At 39.4% G+C, this 24539-nt stretch overlaps 1 protein-coding gene across 3 annotated transcripts in view; it reads left to right on the forward strand.

The window, feature by feature from the left end:
• Positions 1 to 23862, forward strand: part of SH3GL2 (SH3 domain containing GRB2 like 2, endophilin A1) — a 253693-nt gene extending 229831 nt beyond the window's left edge. For all 3 annotated transcript variants that reach the window (XM_071216756.1, XM_071216757.1, XM_071216758.1), the window contains exons 4-9: positions 13145 to 13288; positions 14205 to 14338; positions 16112 to 16270; positions 17833 to 17936; positions 20154 to 20284; positions 22292 to 23862. In XM_071216756.1, coding sequence (XP_071072857.1) covers positions 13145 to 13288; positions 14205 to 14338; positions 16112 to 16270; positions 17833 to 17936; positions 20154 to 20284; positions 22292 to 22491 — 872 coding nt within the window. In that variant the 3' untranslated portion in view covers positions 22492 to 23862. The remainder of the gene's footprint in view (positions 1 to 13144; positions 13289 to 14204; positions 14339 to 16111; positions 16271 to 17832; positions 17937 to 20153; positions 20285 to 22291) is intronic.
• The last annotated feature ends 677 nt before the right edge of the window (positions 23863 to 24539 follow it).

Consider the following 24539-nt stretch of genomic DNA (forward strand, 5'->3'; position numbering starts at 1 on the left):
TGTCCCAACAGGAATGGATATCAGCAAAGTAATTTGTAATAGCAGGGAAGAGGACTTGGCCCAGTGGATAGGGTGTCCGTCTACCACATGGGAGGTCCGTGGTTCAAACCCCAGGGCCTTCTTGACCCGTGTGGAGCTGGCCCATGCGCAGTGCTGATGTGCACAAGGAGTGCCCTGCCATGTAGGGGTGTCCCCACGTAGGGGAGCCCCATGTGCAAGGAGTGCGCCCCATAAGGAGAGCCACCCAGCATGAAAGAAAGTTCAGTCTGCCTAGGACTAGCGCCGCACACATGGAGAGCTGATGCAGCAAGATGATGCAACAGAAAGAGACACAGATTCCCATGCTGCTGACAACAGCAGAAGCAGACCAAAAAGAACATGCAGCAAATGGACACAGAGAGCAGACAACTGGGGCGGGGGAGGGAGGAAGGGGAGAGAAATAAAAATAAATCTTAAAAAAAAAAATTTTTGTAACAGCATAGCTTCCAGGTCCTGGCAAGGAAAATGCTCAGTCACATTGCACTTATGGAAGCCCAGAGCTAAGGCTTCCCACAGGTTTTATAGTTCATCTACAATTGTGCAGTCTAGATGTAGTGTATCAATCAGGAGTGATTTTTACCATAAGCAATTTTGCCTAGTAACAACTGACTTTCCACCTTTGTCAAGTGTCCAGGGGCACAGAGCTAGAAAGTTAACCCTAGGTTTTATTTTTCCATTGAGAAAGAAAAAGAATTTTATCATTTTATTCATCGTCCTTGGCCAGCAAAGTAAGTCTTCCCAAAACTTAGTTCTCCTATCAATTCTACAGCCTTTTCAGGTTTAATCCACAGGGAGAGGGGTCTGTGGTGGGGAGGGAGGAAGGAGGTGGAAATGTAGAGTCCTGACTCTCCTTTGGTTCCTTCCTCTTCTCCTTTACCTCCTCACTTACCTGGGACACTTCCTTTGGCCCAGGTTGCCTCTCTTTTTCCTTACTTCAGTGTTGTACCAGAGGCAACATTAGATATTATATCTGAATCACTAACTCTAAGAAGTTTCCCCTTGTCCATGACAATCTGGAAAGGTATTTATTCATTTAAATCTAACTCTTGGTTGAACTATTTCCCATATAATGATTTATCATTAATAGCTTCCATTTTATTATTTCCATAGTGCCAAGCACAATGCCAGACATGCTACAATCATCATTCCAATCCTTGTAATAACCCAACAAAGTAGGTTTGATTTTCATCATTTTATAGATGGAGAATATCACTTATTTATTCAGTTGTCTTGCATATTTATTCTAAGGCAGTGTTCTAAGCATTCAGCAATGAATGAAGCAAGGTTCCTCCCTATGCTTTAGTAGGAAGAGATTGATAGAGAAATACTTAATGCCAGGTGATAAGTGCATTGAACAAAAATGAAGGGGACGGGAGGTAGAGGATGGCCAGGATCAGGATGGTGGAATGCTTGATGTTTGCAGGGAGTAGCAAAGAGCTGTGGTGGGGGCAGAACACATTTGGCCTTGTCACCATTGCCAAGACTTTGACTCAACTCTGAATGACATAGGACTACCTGGAATGACGTTGAGAAGAGTGACGTGATCTGACTTTCACTAAAAAGGATCACCCTGATTTTTGTATGGAGAAGAGATTATGGGGGGTAGGGCAAGAGTGAAAGCAGGGAGCCATTTTGTTTTAATAACCATGTGGTGCCTGAGACAAGTGAGAAGTGGTCTAATATTTGGATATGTTATGAATGCATAGCTGGCAGAATTTACTAACTGCTGAGACTAGCTCAGCAATAGGTCTGCACGAAGGGAAGGCAACATAGAACTGAAGAAATAAAAGGACAGAAAGAAAGACACAAGAAGGAAACAAAGATGGGACCAGGGGACTTCACAGCTTTTGAAACTGAGAACCTCAACCCTAGTTTCCCCATCATATTTATTTGAAAGCTAACAAGCAGCTGTGGGCTACAGAAAGCAACTTACAACATCTACAATAAGGTAATTTACAATAACAGGAGGCAACAAATAGGTAAGGCAGTTTCCCACAACAACTAGCAGGTTGGATGTGGGGCATAAGATAAAGAGAGGTACCAAAGATGACTGTAAAGTTTAGGGCTTGAACATCTAGAAGAATGAATGGAGTTGCATTCACTAATATGGGAAATAGTGTGGGAGGGGAGCAAGTTTGGGGTGATGATAGGAAAGCTGGAGTTTAGTTTGAACATGTCAAATTTCAGATACCTTAATGTCTTAGTAAAGTCAACAGGTATTACAATATTCGAGTCTATAATTCAAAGGAGATATCTGAGATGGGGAGACAAATTTGGGAATCATCAGCTTATTTACCCAAACATGTGAAGTAATTGTCCACAACTATAACATATATGCAGAAAAGTACAGTGTACAAATCAAAACATATATAATTCAATGAATTATCATAAACTGAAACTCTTGTATTGGCAGCTAAAGAAACTGGTGACCAAGAAATCTTCCCAGACTCAAGCTTCCTGACTTCTAACACCATACAGTTTTGTCTGCTTTAGAACTTTACTTAAATGAAATTAATGAACATGTACTCTTTTGTTTTTACTTCTTTTGCTGAACATTGTTAGTGTGTATAGATGTAGTTCTTTATTTGCTTTGCTGTATAGCATGCCATTGTGAGAATATAGCACAATTTATCTTTTTCCACTGATAAATGTCTCAGGTGTTTCCTTTTTATGGCTGTTTTGTATAGCATAGCCTTGAACATTTTGTCGATGTCTAATGTACATGTATACATTTTTGACGGATATATACCTAGAAGTAGAATTTGCTGGGTCACAGGATTTATGTCTGTTCAACTTTGTTAAATGTTATCAAATATTTTCCAAAATGGTTCTCGCAATCTGTACTCCCACTAGCAGGATTGAAATGTTCTGCTTGCTCTACATCCTGTCAAACACTTGGTATTTTGTTTTTGTTTTATTTTTATTGTCATCTCTACCATTGTTCTTCATATGTTTAGTTGTGATTTTAATTTTCTTTTCCAAAATGGCTAATGAAGTTGAGATCCCTTCCCATAAAGTTTCTGTTCAAGTCTTCAAGTATTGTGTCGTCTTCTTTTTTTTTTTTTTTTTTTTTGTGGAAGGGGTAGTTCTTACCGCATTATAGGAGTTCTTTATATATTCTGGAATGCAAGTCCTATTTTGAATATATAGGACTTCACTCACTTTTTTGGTTGCCTTTTAACTCTTTTGTAAGAATTTAATGTAGTCTAACTTACCAGGTTTTCCTTTATTTATAGTGCTTTATGTGACCTATTTTAAAAGAGTCTTTGCATACTCTGTAGGTCATGGATATGTTCTGTATTACTTTTTAGAATTTGTGTATTTCTTTCCGTATTTTGATCTGTAGTACACTTAGAATTGATTTTTGTGTGTAGCATGAGGTGCAGTCAAGATGTAGTGTTATCCCCAATGGAATCTAGTTGACCCAGGACCAATTTTGAAGAAATTGATATTTTTAAAAGCTCCCGGGTGATTGTGATATGCAGCCAACCATTGCTCTAACATTTTCACAGATGGCCCCTTTTCTGATTAGTTACTTGGTCTAATTCGATCCCCCAAAGGGCTCTAAATTCATCTCTTTTTCCCCCTATTCCTTATAGCTCATCTATTACCACACACTCGTAACTGGTCTTCCTGTGCCCAGTGTCTTCCTATGTCATCCAATCGCCTACATTGATGATAGGGTTCTCCTATCCTAACCTAAATCTTACTAAATCTGAGGTAAAGCCCTTTGATAGGTCCAGATATTACATAATTTTCTGTCAGAAATCTTTGATGGGAATCAATTCTATGCAAATAGACTCCAAACTCCTTAGCATGAAATTCTTAACTCTTCACAACCTGGTTCCAGCCTTGTACCCTCTCCACCTGACTTGTTCCCTTGCCCTTGCACCTAAATCTTTTGAAGTTTATAAACATACCAAGCTTTTACTTTGCCTTTGCTCATAATCTTCAAATGTTTAGTGTGGCTTTTCCCACCTTCTCTGCCTTTACAGATCACTCATCCAGAAAACCCAGCTCAAGTGTCATCTGTCATGAGGTTTCCCAGCCGTACTCTTCTAGGCAAAATTCATTGCTCTCGTTTCTGTGATGGAAATAGATCATAACCTTATCCACCATATAGCCCATGCTCTCTGCCTTGAGTTGCAGTTAGAGCACTTTCTTACTCTCCAGTCAGATGATAAGCTCCTTGAGAGCAAAGGTTGAACCTTGCTTCTCTCACTGTCCACTGGCTAACTCTCACTAGCATAGTCCCTTTTATATAGTAGATACTTAATAAATTATTGTTTGGTTCATTTTATTACAGAGAAAATCTTTTAAAAAAACAAAATAGATTTTTGGAAAATACCAATTCTATCAAGCAGTACAACTTCAGTATTTTCTGTACTTAATTGTTTCCAGAGCTATCTATCTATATTTATTTATGTAATCTTTTGTTACCTTAACTAGGGCTCATAATAGTCAACTTAGGAATCCTTTTTTTGTTAGGGGAAACAAGAGCCTTTTTCCTAATGCTGGTTGATTACGTGATCACTTTCTTGTCATTCTCACATAAAGCATGTTTTTGTGGCATAATTTAGAAATGAAGTGCTACCAAAGAGCCAATGTTAATAAGGGAAGTTTGGAGTGAGTGGGGTTGCAAAACCTGGCCCCTTAGACTAGTTTAAGAAGTAGAACTCTACCCTCTTACGTTTTAAGGAATGGAGTGAAGAGAAACAAAAAGGCCTAGTGACCTTGGAAGTCAAATCTCATTAAGGGAAAAAAAGAAAGACATGCCAAGAGCATGACCTGCTCTCCCCAGCCATCCTGCCATACCACAGAGTTAGTTTCATAATCAGATCTTACTAGCATCCTATAGCTCCATAGCAGAGTGCAATAGGAGGTCATGGTCATGGTACATTTGAAAACAGACATCTTTCCTAAGGATTAAAAAAAATGATAAATACAGAAGAACTTTATCTTAAAAAAATTTTTTTAAGATTTTTTTATTTTTTCTCTCCCCTTCCCCCCCCCTCAGTTGTCTGTTCTCTGTGTCTATTCGCTGCGTGTTCTTCTTTGTCCACTTCTGTTGTTGTCAGTAGCACGAGAATCTGTGGGTTTTTTTGTTGCGTCATCTTGTTGTGTCAGCTCTCCGTGTGGGCAGTGCCATTCCTGGGCAGGCTACACTTTCTTTCACTCTGGGTGGCTCTCCTTATGGGGCGCACTCCTTGCCCATGGGGCTCCCCTATGCGGGGACACCCCTGCGTGGCAGGGCACTCCTTGTGAGCATTAGCACTGTGCATGGGCCAGCTCCACACGGGTCGAGGAGACCCGGGGTTTGAACCGTGGACCTCCCATGTGGTAGACGGATGCCCTAACCACTGGGCCAAGTCCGCTTCCCTTTATTTAAAAATTGAGACTTTTAGGTGGTCTACTCAATGAGAAGAAATATTTGGCAATCACATATCTGATAAGGGTTTAATACCCATGATATAAAGAGATCATATAGCTCAACATTAAAACAAGACAAACTACCTGATTAAAAGATGGGCAAAAGACTTGAAAAGACACCAGTCCAAAGAAGAAATACAAATAGTAAAGAAACACATGAAAAATGCTCAACATCACTAGTGATTAGGGAAATGCAAATCAAAACTATAATGAGATATCATTTCACACCTAATAAACTGGCCACTACTAAAAAGTCAGAAAACTGTAAATGTTGGAGAGATAGGAACGTTTATTCACTTTTGGTGGGAATGTAGAATGGTATAGGCACTATGGAGAATTCTTTGATGGTTCCTAAAGAAGTTGAATATAGATTTCCCATATAACCTGGCAATACCATTACTAGGTATATACCCAGAAGAACTGAGAGCAGTAACACAAATAGATATCTGCACACCAATGTTCATAGCAGCATTTTCCCAGTTGCCAAAAGTTAGAAACAACCTAGGTATCCGTCAGTTGATGAATGGATAAACAAATTGTGGTGTAAGCACTTGATGGATTATTATGCAGTGTTAAGAAGAAATTAAGTTGTAAAGTATATGACAGCATGGATGACCTTGGCAGACATTATGTTGAGTGAAGCAAGTCAGACACAAATGGACAAATATTGTATGATTGTGCTATTATGAACTAAATATACTATGTAAACTCATGGAATTAAGAATTAGAATATAGGTCATCAGAAAATAGAATAAGGGTAGAGAGGGAAAGCTGAGGGTTAATCTGTGCAGAATTGGTAAAAGGTTGTTTGTAAATCTTTGGAAATGAATAGAAATGGTGGTATTTGTGACTAGAAGAAAGGAAAGCCTAAAGACATGTATGTTACTAGAAGAAAAGCTAAAAAATGTAACATGGGACTGTATAACATAGCAAAACCTCATGTAAAATACAAATATGTATGATATTGCTTATAGAAGACTTTTTAGAAAACCTAAATACAAACAAACTAGAGAGAATAGCAGCTCTAGGGAAGTGGACTTAGCCCAATGGATAGGGCATCTGCCTACCACATGGGAGGTCCGCGGTTCAAACCCCGGGCCTCCTTGACCCGTGTGGAGCTGGCCATGCGCAGTGCTGATGCGCGCAAGGAGTGCCCTGCCACACAGGGGTTGCCACAAGGAGTGCGCCCCATAAGGAGAACCGCCCAGCGCTAAAGAAAGTGCAGCCTGCCAAAGAACGGCACCACACACACAGAGAGCTGACACAACAAGATGTCGCAACCAAAAGAAACACAGAGTCCTGGTGCCACTGATAAGGATCGAAGTGGTCATAGAAGAACACACAGCGAAAGGCACAGAAAGCAGACAACTGAGGGTGGGGGGAGGGGAGAGAAATAAAAAAATATATAAATCTTAAAAAAAATAGCAGCTCTTTTTAGCAGGGGAAGCATAGAGAGATTGAGAGGTGTTGAGTTTTGTTTGGTCTGTTTTATTATCATTACTGGAATAATGAAAATGCTCTAAAAATTATTGAAGTGATAAATTCACAACTGTGATTATATATACTGGATACCTTTGAGTGTACACTTCGGATGGATTTGTGCTTTATTAATATATATCAAGAAATTGATTTGTTAAAAAATTGAAACTTTTGAATTAAATCATTCAGCAAAACAAGCATCTACTATATGGATTTTTTTTCAGTTTTAACAATTACTGTATTTCTGTATATTAGCAATGAAAAATAGAAAATCAAAATATTTAATAAGGAAGAAATTTAATATATAAAATCTCTACGCTGAAAACTATCAAACTATCAAACAATGCAAAAGGTAATTAAAGAAATATAGCACACTCATAGATTGAGAATCTCAATTTTGTTAAACTGAACTATAGATTCAATGCAATCCTAATCAAAATCCTAGCAGATGCTTTTGAAAAATTTGACAAGCTGAAATTTACATAAATAGTTAAGAAATAGGGCCAGGATTTGAAATCAGGCAGTCTGACTCCAGTGTCTGACTGATTCACACTTTGTTATACTGACTCTCCATTCTGGTGTTCTTTCCAAAGTTAGCAGTAGCTCCTACCTTCAGTCACTCTCTCATATCTATCCTGAAAGCATGGATTTGCAGAATTAAAATATTTATAGTCAGTTCTATTGACTCACTTTCAGGTCTCTATACAGAATATCAATCATAATTTTCAGCCAGTTGAGATATTATCCATCATACACTCTATCAGTCAGTGTTCAATCAGGGAAGTAAAGCCACTGTGAATATTATACAATAAGGTATTTATTATAGGAATAAACAACTGTGGGTGTTGCTGGGGAAATAAAAGCCCAAAGTGCAATTGAAGGACAAGAGCAAGGTCGCTGATCATCTCTGGCACAGGTGAATGAGTTGGTGCTTGCAGGGGAATCTAGAAGGTAGGCAGGTCCAGCTGCCAGCACAAGACAGCAAGGGTCTGAGGAGCTCTTCCAGGCTCCTTCCTCTGAATGTGCAGCACATTATCAGTGAAGGGCCTAGGATCGCGCTTGATCGGCCGAGCCAGCATGTGGGAAGAACTGGACACAGGTCAGGAAGAGTGAGGACAACTGGAGCCCATTGGCACCTCTGCGCCCACCTCTCACCAGCTGTAACCAGTGGCAGCCTTCAGAGCATTGTGGCTGGAGTTTCAGCTTCACCTCCCAAATCTTGCACCACTTCACGTTGGACCACTTTTAACTCGGAAATGTAGGGCCAGGGTGCTGGGAAATATAGTTCCCAGCACAATCAGGTTGACAGAACACTTCAGCATATAAAACGAAATGTAACAGAAGAAGAAGGAAATGCTTTTGTACTACTCTGTTTGCTGTTAATCATTGAATGCTGACAACAACTTTATGAATTAGGTCGTTTTCTTATTTTAAATATGAGGGAACTAAGGTTTGCCGACAAGTGACTAGCTCAGGCATATACAGCTATCAAGACTTGGAGCCTATATTTTTACTTACGGTTGTATAAGCTCAAAGCTAATGTTTCTTTTAATAAACTATGCTGCTTTTCATGAAAGACCTAATGATTCTTCTCCTGTTTGTTCAATTGAATTAAGAAAACAAAAGCCAAAGCTTATCAGAAGTACAGAAGATATCACCATTTCCAGCTAGTACCACACTAGATAAGCAGACATGGAAAAGAAACTGAGCAGTGACTCCCACACACGCTACTTTTAGGTCAGAGGAAAGTAACTGACAGGCAGGGTGAGCAGAGCTGCGGTTTTATTCTCAGAAACTTTCTGACTTCCCTTCATCTGTTCCCACAATTAGAAATCTCTTCAGGATGCTGCAGAGTATAGAGTTGGGATTTTTATTGGGATTAAGCTTTGTTTGCCCCATTTGTTTTCCTTAAAAGATGGAGTAGATTTCTAAGGTGAAAACAGAAATGCTGTTTTCAGCAGATGACAAAACCGCAGGAGCAGTTTTTGGATTAGGTCAGCCTTTCATGGCCTTCCTAATTTCACTTCCTGCTGTTGCAGTTCATTTGATAAATTTTCTTCCAGAATTCCCCTATATGTAAAACTTGTTAAACCCTTTCTTTTGATGGTATTTTCTGGTGATGTATTTCACCTGTTAATTCTTATTAATGTTTCTTTCTGGCCAATTCTCTATATTCTGAATGTATTTTTAGTGAAACTTTTCGGTTAAAGACCCTCAGGGTTAGAGCAGTGCATGTCAAGACAGTTGTCAACTTCAGCCACTAAAGTTAGGTCTTATTTTAAACATCCTTTTTTGCTGAGGAAAGTATGAAATATTTTCAATTTATTTTAATATAATGGAAGTAATACATGCATACATTATTTTTTTAAAGATTTATTTAATTTATTCCCCCCCACACCCCCACCCCCCTTTGTTTGCTCTTGCTGTCTGCTCTCTGTATCTGCTTATCTTCTCTTCAGGAGGAACCAGGAACCAAACCTGGGACCTCCCGTATGGGAGAGAGGCACTCAGTCGCTTGGGCCACCTTAGCTCCGCGGTTTGTTGTGTCTCTCATTTTCTTTCCTCTTTGTGTGTCTTTGTTGCATTATCTTGTTGCATCAGCTTGCCACTGCTGCCTGTCGTACCAGCTCACTGTCTTGCTCATCTTCTCTGGGAGGTACTGGGAACTGAACCTGGGACCTTCCATGTGGTAGGTAGAAACCCAATTACTTGAGCCACATCCACTCCCTGCATACTTTATTTTCAAAGCAAATAGTTTTACAACACTTTTTGCAAAAACAGCAGTCCCCTGAATTGCATCCTTCCTCCGTTTAAGGTTGTTCCGGCTATTTCTTTGTTTTTCACTTGTACACCTTGAAACAACATTTTTATGTTGCTCCTGCTTGATTTTCCAGTTTTAGGTGCCATTTGATCCACATTTTGGATGATGGAAATTTTTGACTCCTTTTCTGCTCTGTCAGGTGTCTCTCAATTTCATCTTCTTTGATAGGACACTAAAGCTGTACACGGGGTGGATGGGCCTTACTAACTGCAACAGCTTCATGCTAGGTTGATCAGCCTGCTCTCGTTGTGTTGCATGCTTCCAGCTGTAAGCGTCTTCAGGTCTCTTCTTGTGGACTGGTTGTATTCCTTAGTGAAGAATCTTACACCATGGAAGCCTGGCTGCTAGTCCTCTGGGAGATAGTGGGGCACATAGATTGGCGAGTCTCACCATTCAGTGTGCGGACTGGCCTTAATATCCCCTATTTTAATGTGAAATTCCACTTCCAGCAAGGATAGGTGTCACCTCTTCTCTTTTAGCAAACAAAAACTATTGGATTACTACATTTTTTCCCCCCCAAAAAAGAAGCCAGTTTTCTGGACCCCATTCCCTGTTAAGCTTCAAAAACCTCTTAGATGCATTAGCCAGACAATGAGAGCTGAGCCTGCTTCTGAAAACCACTGTGATGGCTGTATCTTGTATTTTTTCCAAGCTAGTCTATTCATTAATTTATTCATTCCTTCAGCAGACAGGTGTAAAGCAGTTACTGCACACAAGGTTTTAAGTCAAGTATCTGTGGGAGACAAATGCATGAGCATAACCAAGGTCCTGCTCTCAAGGGCAGGAAGAGATTGCTAGTGGGAAGCTGTTTCTACAATAGTGTGAAGAAGAGAAAGGAGTTAGGTCCCTAGAGAGACAACCAACTCGGTGGAGCAATACAGGCTGGTACCATATTATAAGAATTTAATATGCCTTAAATTTGTATTTTCCAGCCACAGTCCTTGTTTTGTAAAATTCTGCTTTTAAAAATGATTTTGAACCATTACATTAACATTTAAAGATGATTAATTTAGAGGTCTGGTAATCTTTTTCAAGAATAAAGAAGTTTTATTAATCCAAGATTCTTAATTAAAATGTAATGAGTTTGGGAGCAGATGTGACTCAAGTAGATGAGTACCTGTTTCCCATGTGTAAAACAAGGTCCTGGGTTCAATCCCCAGTACCTCCTAAAACACAAAAAACAAACAAATGAAAAAACCAACTCTCATTGGGGAGCAGATGTAGGTCAGTGATTAGTGCCTGCTTCCCATGTACAATAGTACATTTGTATCAATGTACATTTGGTACCTCCTAAAAAAACCATGTAATGGATTTGTGAATGAATTTTAAAAGCCAGTCTCTTCAAATATGTGAATTAATAATTATTTTAGATGATTTAGGTGATTAGAAAAAATAGATAAATGAGTAGATTATGGTTTTCTCCCCCTTATCATTGAAAAAGTAGAATGTACCCAAGATACTTTAAGTAACTAGTAAGAGAATAAAAGCTCTTCATAATTGTACAAAATTCTAAATAATAAGTTTGAAAACCAGCCCATTGTTTATTAAACAGTTTATAATTACTTAACATAACTCTTAACAAAACTGAGATAGAAGCACAAATCAATAACCATCTTTTATGAAGAGATTAACTACCACTTATGGTTTCATTACTCCACTTCTTTGATCTCCATTTATCTTTTTTCTATTCATTCTTTACTACTGATAGTGTTTACATTTTTTTCACTTTTATATGTGCCTTTCTTGTATTCCCCTAGGTTTAGCTTTTATCAAGTTTGTTGCCACTCTGCTTTTTTATCTGATTCTTCACTACATGAGTACCTTGAGGCAGGAACTGTGTCTTTCTTGATTTTCAGATATGGTTTAGTGTAGAGAAGTCTTTGAAAATATACCCTAATATTTTCCCCTCAAAAATGTGCAATTATGTGAAATTTCCAATCTTTAGAATTTAGCATGAGATTTAACATTAGATAAAAAGCAGAATAAAGAAAAATATAATCTCGTATTTTTTTTCCAGTCACAACCAGGCTTTGCCTATGCTATTAGCCCAACTGCCACTCACTGTATGGTTCTAAGCTCAAAGATACCTCCCTCCAGGAATCCTTCTTTGCAATGTCCCACTCCCATGGATTAGAACGGGTCCTTATTTCTGTGACTTGCTGTAATCCCCAAGTGTGGTGCTTAGTATATATACTTCATTCTAATAGTATTTTAAATAGACTCTGCCCCTGGTTTACTATAAATGTTACAAAATCAGAAACCACAGCTGTCTTGCTGATTGTCATATCCCTGGCGTGGGCAGGAGGCTTGGGTAGTGACCGTATGATACCTCCTTTCATCTCCAGTCTCAACCTTCAGGGCCTAAGTTTAAATAAAAGCCTATTTGAAATAAATGTTCAAGACTAAATGCCAGCCACTGAATGTGCGAAGTGCCTTTAGCTGTAATTCTATCAGGTTTCCATGCAGTGGGCTCTTGGGCCCAGTCCTAGGTTAATGTACAAGCCAAACTTTAATGAACCTGGGGGACCCATTAAAGCATCCTGGCCCCAGTTAAGTCACTGGCTCCAAATGTTTGTTAATAAAACTGTTTCTTCCACTAAAGCTATCTAGGTTTGTCTTCTTTTATAAAAATAAAAGCAAAAAATAAGTTTAAATTATAGCAAATATTTGCTAACTTTCACGTGAAGTTGTGTACTGGAGAAATGATTGTCTTTTTAATGGGCACAATATTTCTGTTCTTCATAGAACTGTTTACTATCAGAATCTTAGTTGAGAAATTGTTTTGAAAATAGTTCTATTTTATCCATGATGTGAGTGAAACATGGCATAATGCCCACACTGCAAGAATGCCATTCATTTCTTTAATTCACAGACTCTTAGAAATGAAGTATGAAACTGGTGTCCTGAAATTTGGAGAGCACACAGTCCCATCATTTTCCAAATGCTGTCCCTAGAGCTCCCCAGTCCCACAGTGGCACTGCCCGGAGTCACCACAATAAAGTGAGGCTGGGAAAGGGTACAAGAAAATAGGGCCGGAGTCCACCTCATTCAGAACAGCTTTGCCTTTCCTGCCTTGTTCTCCGTAAGATTTTTTTTTTTTGAAAAGAGGTAGTGGGGGTTGAACCCAGGACCTCGTACGTGGGAAGCAGGTGCTCAAACATTGCGCTACATCCACTCCCCTCTCCATTAGATTTTGAGGAAGAGTTTATTGTTTACAAAATATAAATGTGAATCCAATAAGTCTGGAAGCTTAAGCTATACTTTTAAATACCTGAGCTAGTTTGTAGGCTGCTTTAAGGCCTGATCCCCCATCTATTCCTGTTTCCACACTATTGCATTGCCTGCCTTGACAACCTGTTATCTCTTCGCCTTCAGCTTCCAGAGCTAAACTCAGCATGATCAACACAATGTCAAAAATCCGCGGCCAGGAGAAAGGGCCGGGCTATCCTCAGGCAGAAGCGCTACTGGCAGAGGCCATGCTCAAGTTTGGAAGAGAGCTTGGAGATGACTGCAACTTTGGTAACGAATGTTTGCTCACATGTCAGTTTCTTTTGTTTGTCCATGGGGATTTTGGAACCGGTAAGAAATCTGTAGGAAGTTATTCAAATCATTTTACATTTTTGATTCTCCATTTTAAATCATGCAAATATGGCCCCCACAATTGTTCTCAGAATTGTTTAATCATCTTTACTGTGATTTGTCTTAAGGGTTTTAAGTTTTTTCCCTGATGAGATCTTAATCTTTACCACAGATTTGGTTGACATATTCAGATGCCTGAACACTTTCTAGTGGGTTTGTCTCACAGTAAGCAGGTACTGAGGCAGAGTGAGCCGTCAAAACACAGCCTGCTAGATTCACCTCCCTCCCCATGGGCTTTCTTAGGTCTCTGTTTTTTGCTTCTTAGTACATAATTCCATTGCCCTATGCGAAGCCTGGTTTATTCCTTCACCCCTCTCTCCTCTGAGACCCAGATACTCAGCTACCATACTAATAAGCACATTCTGTTTTCATACCCTCATGAGGTATGGACTCAGCAAATAAATGTCCTTCCTGGTTAAACTTGCTCGCTCTCTTCGGTCTTTGCTTCTGTTCAATGAATTGGCCGCAAGGCACATCACATCACTAATTAGGGAAAGCTGGCACTTACAAGAGAGGGAGGTGAGCTTCCCAAATATTTGAAGAAAAGTAAAATTATACTGTCTTTATAGTAAGGAGTGAAGCACCCTTAGGAAGCATTGAGTCTTTACCTTGTATAAACGGCTGTGTGTAGAAAACCCGCTGTTCTCAAGTAGCCATTATATGCTCTCTCTTGTCTAGGTTGTCTTCAGAAGACAAGCAATAAACCCTGGGTTTTCATCTGTGCAGAGCCCTGTTGTTTCAAATGCTTTTCGTCTTTGTACCTTTTACATAAAAGAGACTCATTCTCCCCTTGCAGGTCCAGCCCTCGGTGACGTGGGAGAAGCAATGCGGGAACTCTCAGAGGTGAAAGACTCTTTGGACATGGAAGTGAAACAGAACTTCATTGACCCCCTTCAGAATCTTCATGACAAAGACCTGAGAGAAATTCAGGTATCCGCAGCTAGTCTTCTGGGAAATTGGCAGTTTAAATTGAATAGATGCAGGAGCCGTTTTCCTTTTTAAAAAAAAAAAAAAATTTAGCCTATGTTGCTTGCTGTCAGCACTGGGCACATGAATTACAAAACAGTCTTGTGAGATAAATTGAGAGAAACCAGAACTGTAATATCTTTTGCAGCCATTAAGATGTTATGATTGTACTGTTCATGAATATTACATTTGCCTTCACTCAGGGTTCACCTTAAACTTTTTGCTCCAGAATGATAATTATCCTTTTCACAAAAATACACTATTTGATTAATTATTCTATAGTTTTCCGGGTTACTTTTCCTTCTGAAAGTCTAGCTAAGCTGTTAGCATAAATAAAATAACTTCATCTAAAACTGCACGTTTTCATATTTTCATGATTATCAGGATTGAGGAAGAATAAGCAACTGTCCTGTTTCTAAAAGCAGATAACTCAATTGAAATATTTCTAATAAAGTTTAACTGACTTTGCCTCTAAATGGGTGTACATTATTTATTTGTTTGTTAATTCATTCAACAAATATTTGTTAAATCTGTCCAAAGTTTAATTTTCTTGACTTGGAAATGGACTGCCATGACTCAAAATGAGATACCTCCTAGATTTCCTTCTTCCTAGCTTAAATCTTCTTCAGCCTTAACCACTTGCTCAAGGTACCCTGCACCCGACTGTGGTTCAAATGCTTTAAAAGAATTGGCATGAGATGGTGAGGAAGGGAAGTTCTGAGATGTAATTCTTTCTCCTTGACCTTTCATTTCTTCAACATGTCCTACTATGTGTTTTTCATTTCCTTTCCATTCCATATACACCCAGGAACAAGGAAAATTCTAGCATTTAGCTCATCCATTGGTATGATGGACTGCAGCCCTCAGTGGAGGGGGGACAGGGATCCTTTGTAGCTTTGGGAAACTATTTTCCCACCTGGTCACCAGAAGCATTGGGCAGAGGGTGGGCAGCCACTCACTGGGATAATGGAGGAGGGGAAGAGTGGGTTGAAGCTGAGGATGGAGCATCAGATGAGATCCCTTTTAAGGCCCTTTCCAATTTAGATTTCATAATTGAGTTTCATCATCTGTTAAATGGAAACCTTTAAACTCAATCAGTGGATCTTAAAGCTGCATCAGTCACATGGGCTTCAGATAGTTTGATGCAGATGATTAGGATTAGGAATCCAATTTTTAAAATAAGCAACATAGGTGGTTTTAACAGACTGGATTAACTCAAAGATCAGTCCCTTCCACCCCTGTCATTCTGTGATTCTAAAAGCAAAAGCACTATTCTTTCTCACTTTATGTCAAGGAAAGTGTTTTTTTCTTTGCCTTTTCATGAGTTACACTTTCTTTTGAGGATGGGGACTTGTGGACCCTATGTATGTATTCTTTCCATGTGTGATAGGGATATGTATGCATATCCCCAAATTCTTTCATGGGATGGAAAGGCATGTTCCAATTTGACTTTGGCCTAACAAGGCCAGAAAATAAAGGATACTGTAATTTCCCACAATTTATTTCTTATTCTTAAATATGTTTTAAATGTTCTCGTAAATGTTTTTTAAATGCTACATTTAGCCTTGCAAGGGTTTGCCCACTGATACATGTTTCCTTTATTCTCTGGTGACATGATATTGTAAAACTTAGCTGATCTTATTTATTTTGGAAGTTAATGGGCATGATGGAAATTCAACTGGAAAAGTCCTTTTCCACAGGTTTTTTCAAAACATATTTAGCCCTTGACTTTTTCAGCATCATCTAAAGAAGTTGGAAGGTCGACGCCTGGACTTTGATTATAAGAAGAAACGACAAGGCAAGATTCCAGATGAAGAGCTCCGTCAAGCTCTGGAGAAATTTGATGAGTCTAAAGAAATTGCTGAGTCAAGCATGTTCAATCTCCTGGAGATGGATGTGAGTGACTCCCCAGTGGTTTTTAAATTAATCTTGTCATTTGAGGCACAAGATTAATGGTTTAAAGAGTCATGTAATTAAAAATGTTACTATCTGGTTATAATATGTGATGAGAACTTCATTAGATGGTTGTTTCTTTTAAATAATTTAAAATTGTAGAGTAGATTGAGAAATGGCAAACCTTTTCTGCATTTCTCTCATTTAACTAGAATTTTGTCTACTAATGAATTTTAAAGCATCGCCAATAGTGGGGAGGTAACAAATGTTTCTCATGATCTGTGTAAAAGTCTAATGACCTAACCAAATACTCCTTTGAAACACAGGGCAGATCAACTTCATACTGTAAAAGAATATCACCTAAAATACATTCAACATTGAGTGCCCAACATAGATTAATATTTTGAAATGAAGTTGGTATTTTCTTTCAAAAATAACTTCTCTTGAGATTGATGATTATACCATAGAAACTACATTTGGGGTAAATATTACACAGCTTAAAAGTTGCTTGCACAATTCCAGGGTACTGAATTATTATGCATAGCTTTAGAAGTTTTGTTCTTTTGAGTTAAGCTCGAAGCCATGAGGACAGTTCTTCCTTCCTTCTCTCATGTCATAGGACTGGTTAATCCAGCTTTCCCATCCTTGCTCATCTTCACTTCCCTCTTGTGCCAAGATATTATATAGCGTTTGTACTTATTATTTAACCGTCTTGGCCCTGAGAAGTGGCAGGGGAGGCATGTTGAACAAATCAGGATGTTTCCACCACTGAGAGACATGGCCTGGGGTTGTGAATGTGTTTTTGTAAAGCAATTTGTGTTTGCCTGACTGCTTGGGGAACACTGTAGCCCTCAGAGGTGACCCAACTTATGGTGCTCCTTCCCTATACCCAGGACCCTGCTCCAACCCCAAACTCACAGGACAGCATTGCCTCTGCGGACGTCGAGGCTACTCCCCAGCTAGAACATCATGAGATACAACTTGATGGGTACCAAAGATGCTTAGGATATTCAAGCTGGAATAAATCCAAGATTTCACCTGATCCAAACTCCTTACAGAACAGATGAATATCAGAGAAGACAAACATTTTTCCATCAAATCACACACACTTCCTTCTGTGGTGCCTGGTGTGAGAAATCAGAATTCACATTTTTATTAACAGCAATAATAGTAACCTAGAGTGAAAGCATGGGTAGCAAAGAGGCAAGTCCTTTACTCAATGCCTGTTTTTCCTATAGGAAATCAATAGAAGAAGTCAAATACTAATCAGCAGGTTGTAGGTAAGCATGAGAGCATTTAATAAGAGTTAAGTGATCTTCATGAGGATTCTTACCAATTTTGCTTCTCCTTATGGTATTGGAGTTTCCAAGGAAAGCATGCTTTCTTATCCTTAACCAATTTGGAACCTTAGTGCTGTCTGTCTTAGCCTGGCTCACCACTCAATCCTTAACATCACCAAGTGGTAGACTGTGTGAGCAGCTGTGTTGTTTGAACTGGGCAGTAGTATTTGCTTAAGAATAGTGACCTGGTAACTAAGGTTTGTGATTTCCCACATTGATCTGCAGATTGAACAGGTGAGCCAGCTCTCTGCACTTGTACAAGCCCAGCTGGAGTATCACAAGCAGGCTGTACAGATCCTGCAACAAGTCACTGTCAGACTGGAAGAAAGGTATTTTGCAGTTTCCTGTATTTTAAACTTGGATTTTCTTCCTTAAGGTGTTGGGTAAAGATATAGAAATAATGGACAGAATATATTTGGAAGCAAATTTCTGCCCAAATTCCTGCTGATCCTAACCTGGCAGCTTTTGTATTGTTTGTTTTGATTTTATTTTGTCTTGTGCTTTGTTTTTTTATTTCTCTCCCCTCCCCCCCCCACACCCCCTCCCCAGTTGTCTGTTCTCTGTGTCCATTCGCTGTGTGTTCTTCTGTGACTGCTTCTGTCCTTATCCGCGACGCCAGGAATCTGTGTTTCTTTTTTTTGTTGTGTCATCTTGTTGTGTCAGCTCTCCGTGTGTGCAGCTTCATTCTTGGGCAGGCTACACTTTCTTTCATGCTGGGCGGCTCTCCTTACGAGGTGCACTCCTTGTGTGGGGGGCTCCCCTATGCGGGGGACTCCTCTGCCTGGCAGGGCACTCACTCCTTGCGTGCATCAGCACTGCACGTGGGCCAGCTCCACATGGGTCAGGGAGGCCCGGGGTTTGAACCTTGGACCTCTCATGTGGTAGGCAGATGACCTATCCATTGGGCCAAGTCCACTTCCCTCGTGCTTTGTTTTGCTTTGCTCTGTTGACTCTTGTGTTTATGAGGCTGGATACTTGAGTTATATTTTGGCTGCCTCATGGGACACCAGGGTGCTTCTGATGATAATGGATGTGATTTCCTGAGCAGAAATATTGTTTAGGTACCGAGTATATTTTATCATCAATCCTCAAAAACTGTAAACTATATAGTATTAACTCTTCTAAACAATAAGTGTACTGAGGCTCAGGGAGGGGAAATAACTAGACAAACATCACAGAGCTATGGAACTGGGGATTCACAATCAAGTCTATCCAATTGGAAACCCTGTATTTTTTCACACCTTGTGTGAAAATCCTCCACCATCACCTTCAACCTTCCTCTTCCACCTCCTTAGATATGCGCTGCAGTGGGGCTGGAGTAGTTTTATTTGTGGGTAAAGCTCCCTCGAGTTGTGAGGAGACAGGCTGAACAGCCAAATGCAGTGGCCTTGCACTCCATGTGTTACTTTCTTTAGCCAAATGAAACAGGATGGTTTTGCCCAACATATATACATCAGAGAATCAATTGAACAGACTTTATTCTCAGGTTATGGCCAGATTAGACTCTCATAGGCTGAAGAAATGGCTGAATGCATAATGAAGACCACAGACATCGTACTGTGCTAGTGGAAGCTTCCACACCTGTTTCCATCTTGGTATCTTCTCTGATTAATGCTTCGATTATGCATCTGTCTTCAGTGTACCATTATGGAAATGGGCGGACATTTCCAAAGCCCCTAGACGGTTTAAAATTGTACACTTCAAAATGCTTTGTGACATCTGTTGAATATAAATGGATCACTTCCCTTTTTTCATCTGAAATTGGTCTTCTCCAATACTCTCCACCCTTGCAAACTTGGCATATACTTTGCTTATTGTATACCTAAAACTGTGGAATATATTTTGGAGCTGTGTAGAATATATTTGTTGGTCTTACTTTCCAGCTCCCTTCCCTCTTCCTCATCCCATTCCTCTCCCTGTTGCTCTACTGCTGCCTGTTCCCACAGCACACAGTGTTTCCTCTTCCCTTCCAAACATCATTGTGCTCTGCATGGAATGGCTTTCTTCCATGTGTTCACCTGGAAACAACTCCCACATATCTTTTATCTTTTTCCTTAAACCTTCTTCACCATCCCTGCAGAGAGGTATTCTCCATTCCCCACTCTACCCCTCCTACCCAGTGCTCCTGTAGCACTTCACAGGTCTCTGTAATAGCACTTACTACAATTTATTGTAATCAGATGTTTATGTTCTGTCTTCCTTACAGAGCATAAGCTCCTGGAGGGCAAGAACTGTGTCTTAGTCATCATTATGTTCCTGGCATTCTGTACAGTGCGTACTTGCATAGTAAGCACTAAATAAATAAGGGAGGAAAAGGGATTGAGAGGAGTAAATGAGAGACTGAGAGAAAGAATGAAGACAGTGTATGAGCATAAAGGGACATCAGCAAGAGCACAGATAGACATGTATGAAAAAGTAAGGATTCTTTTCAGATTTCCCATGCTCTATAATGATAGACTGTAGGTACCTCAGGCATTTCCTAGATTTTACTGCTTTTCTTTTTGCTTTTAATTGGCTGCTTTTTTCCCCTTTTCTTTTCAATGCAGAATAAGACAAGCTTCATCTCAGCCTAGAAGGGAATATCAGCCTAAACCACGGATGAGCCTGGAATTCCCAACTGGGGACAGTACTCAGCCCAATGGGGGCCTCTCCCACGTGGGCACCCCCAAACCTGCAGGTGAGAAGCTTAGACCACCATTGAACACTTTTTAAGAAATCCTAAAATCAATGCAGTCTGACTGCACAGGAAATATACAATAAGATATTTCTTACAAGATCGTTTTGTCAGGTAGAAACTCTTTTAATGGACTCCTTTCTCCTTTTTACATTCATCTTTTCTCTTTTTTCTCATTCATCTTCTCTTACCCTACTTTTCCCTCTTCTTTCCTCTCCAAAATTTTCTCTGCATACCCGTTATTCTCTCTCAGTCATCATCACAAACTAACATGCTAACCACAGCTGATTTTGACCCTCTTTTTTAGTAGTAAATCACACTAACATGTCAGTATGGTACTGAGAATACCATCTTACATTTTCTCCGGATTTTTCCCCTTTTCTGTGAGTCCAACATGGGTGAGAGTGGATGCTGTGGGGACATATGTGTACATGCACATGTAACCCACACATTCCAATTCCAGGGATGAGTTGGGTTGGACTATTTGAGTCATATAAAACATATCGGCTTGCAGATTAATGTATTTTGAATCTCAACACCTGCTGAGTTTCCTTCCCACCCTGCCCTCCTCAGTTCATTGTGCTACTATATTGGGGTTGATAGAATAAAAGCTAAGCTTATTTTCTATCAAGAGTATTGAAACATACACAATAATACTTTTCAGATGGCACTCTCATTCTCCACCCCCTTCACATATTAGATAAGAGCTTGTGTTTGAGACATTTTAAATCCTCACATGTGTGATTGAAAAAGTAGAAATATTGTTATACTGGATATGACTTTTAAAGATATGCAGCTTTCTCCTATATTCCCTGTACCCCCAAGTCTTGTTGTTCTTCTACAGTAGGAAAGTTTTTAAAGATGTTCTCAGGAGACTACAAAGGGAAAAAGTGAGGTCTGAGACAGAAGCTCACCTCTGCTACTTAGATCCCCTGTGTGGTGATATAGGCAGCAGTGGCTCTTCAAAGTTAGTTGACCACAAGGACTAGCCATGTAAGTTATTTATAACTGTGCTTTTCCCTGCCCAGAAACTAAGTGTACATTTTATTTTTCATTTATTTTTGATATTTTGCTGCTTTCTGTAAGTAGGAAAAAAAAAAAAAAGACTGTTTTCAAAGCCATCTAGATGGCACAGGAGCTGTACGCTCTTGTCTGAGTCTATATACTTTTGTTTATGCATACTATATTAATATATTTGGTCATTTTAAATAGACCCTTCTAAGATATAATTTAATAAATTAATTTACTCAAGATTGAGTGAATTATTTTATCATAGGTTTATACACTGTTCATGTATATGCAAAAAATTACCAAGTGTAAATTATGTAATTTTTTAACATAATCTCATTTAATAGCCACAACAATCCCCTGAAGTAAGTTCTGCTATTTCCACTTATAGACAAAGAAACTGAGACCAAGAGTGAAGTGCTTTTGCTAAGGTCACACAGAGTAAGAGCTTGAACCCAATGTTTTATATTGTTTTGTTCTCACTACATTATAGCTATTTCCCAGAGGCTAGTGTCATTATTTTTTAAATGTGAGAACTGAACTATTTTTTGTAGGCTGCAAAACATCATTCTTGTAATGAGCTATACTGTTCCAAATGTGCAGAGATTTTAAATTGCTTACATGAAAGAATTCTGGCCATGCTTTGTCATTAACTTAAATATCATTATAAACCCCAGAAGCCAATGGGCCTTCCATCCCTGGGCATTATCAGAAAGGTAAACTTTACTGAACAGTTTTATGTAACACAAAAATAGATATGATCATTTTTCATACTGAAAACAGAAGCAGGACTATCCAGCAATTTCCAGAAATTTGAGAAACTTCTGAAGACTAGTAGAGGTCAGGGTGCCTATGAAGCAGACACCTTGGGCCCAGCAGCAGGAGGCTGCTTTAGCAGGAAGAAGGGATAATGGCTCTCCAGGTGGGTACAACTTGTAGTAGAAACTGTGGAGTTAAATACCCCTGTCCTTTTGTCTTCTTCTCTCCCCTTCTTACTCCCAGGTGCCCCAATGGACCAGCCCTGCTGCCGAGCTCTGTACGACTTTGAACCTGAAAATGAAGGGGAGTTGGGTTTTAAAGAGGGCGACATCATCACGCTCACCAATCAAATTGATGAGAACTGGTATGAGGGAATGCTTCATGGCCAGTCAGGCTTCTTCCCCATCAATTATGTGGAGATTCTGGTTGCCCTGCCCCATTAGAATGTAATGCTGGCTGGCTCACCTCCTCTTGACCCAGATAGTTACGTTTTACCACTGCTTTGGTATTGCTGCTTACAACATATCCCAAGCGCAGGCCACAGTGGTCCGTCCGAGTCATCAAGCCCCACCAAGTATCTTTGGTTGACTTGTGTGATCCCACAAGAGTCATGGTGATGGATGGTATCTTCTTAGCCTGCTGGGCATGGCATGTGCTTTTTAAACACCATCCAAGACCAACCAGTAGTCACAGAACTGCTGTTTACAGAGTTCTCAGGAGGCAGTGGCTTTTTAGAATATATGACCATGAGCCACATCCAGAAAACCCATCCTACTGAAGATATTGTCTGTCACCCAGAGGCCATCTCGAGGTCTGAGGTTCTCTATTTAAAGAGGAGATAGATCTTCCTTTTACATTGCCCCCTCCCAAATAAGAGAGCACAGAATTTTCAAGGAAACCTCCCTCACCAGCAAATTGTCTTCTGGTCTGAATGAGTTTCTCCCTTGATGCTATCAGTAGAAAAATATTGAGTGTGGGTTCAAAGCCTTCTCTGTAAGCAGTCACCTTTGTGTTCCCCCACTCATGCCTGTTTCTGAGGTACATCCAGTTTTCTTCCCTTCCTGCTATTAAATGGATGGAGAGTCCCATTTTATTTCTCAATAAGTTGATTAGCAATCAGTATATTATGGCAGGGACTGGAAAGAGAAAATTCTCAATTATGTGCAATCGGCAAGTAAGCTGGGTTCCAAGTGTAAATTTCTTGCTTTACAGAAATGATGTATGTATTTAAGGTATTTCTTAAGGTTACAGGAAAGGGGAACAAATAACTTCACTTGATTTTTATTTATGAATTACGTGTTTTGTAAATCCATTTGGCACAGAGACACAAGGAGTAAAACACTCCATTTTCATGCTAGTTCATAGACCAAGAAACAATAAATATTTTTCCTTTCCACCTTTACCTTGTGTTCTTTGAACATCATTTGTGCATATTCTGCCCTCAATGAGGACCAAATAAAGATGATTTTGTGCTTAGCAGTTTAAGATGTGTGGCTGCATATGCAAAACTCTTTCTAAATTCAGTTGTTACTTTTACTTCTGTCCCTTCTACCCATCTTCATTTTGTGTGTACAGTGCTGTGTGTAATCTTATCAGTGTTGCTTTTTTTTTTATCTGTCACGAAAGTCCCATTAGTTATCCAGAGTTCTATTTATCTAGCTGTACAGAGTCTTTCAGAGGTTTACTGTGCTGCTTCAGATGTACCACCTGCAGTAGTGGATCATGTGGAGTGAAAGGCAAATCTTACTGCTTAATGTATAAACTCTTACCATGGGAAGCATCGCTGTTTCCAATAAATATTGCTGAAGAGAGAATCAAAGACTCCGATCCTTTATTTTGTGTCAGTTCTTTGGGTCTGACAGATGGATTAGAGCTCATTTTGGTCTTACTGACTTCTAATGCAATCAGTTCAGACCTGGTTCCAACCTTAGAACCGTGTTTCTGTAAGTAATGGAAATTTCATTATCGAGGAGTGGTCTAGGAAGGAGGAGATTCTGGGAAAGAGGATAATAAAGTGAGGAGTGGAGGTCTTCTAGGAGAAGTTAAATGAGAATATCACCAGTGGTGATGCCGTCAAAAGAATATCATGTTCAGAGGGGCAAATAAAATACATAATTTTAACCTGTTTTTTATTTCCTCTTGTGCTTGAAGAGAGAGCAATAGACATGGGGAAAAAAGCCAGCATTTTCTCTTGGTGTGAGTATTGGTGGGAGAGGTGATCAGACAGAATATGTCTTTCTCAACTGGAAAATAAGCATGTTCTTTATGTATGGGATACATTTGTATTCTTTTACATGAAGGCCAATAGTCCAGATATTCTAATCTAATTTGAATAGTTTTAATCAAATAACTATGTATGTGAACTAGTCTAACACTTTTTACTGGCTACACGAGCTACAGTATTACAGATTAGTTCTTAAAACCAGTAATAAAAATGGAAACTGCCAGTGGCATTATTGGGAATATAAAAAATTCTAAAGAATTCACAGAT

This window comes from Dasypus novemcinctus, chromosome 8 (assembly GCF_030445035.2).
Source record: "Dasypus novemcinctus isolate mDasNov1 chromosome 8, mDasNov1.1.hap2, whole genome shotgun sequence".
NCBI lineage: Eukaryota > Metazoa > Chordata > Mammalia > Cingulata > Dasypodidae > Dasypus > Dasypus novemcinctus.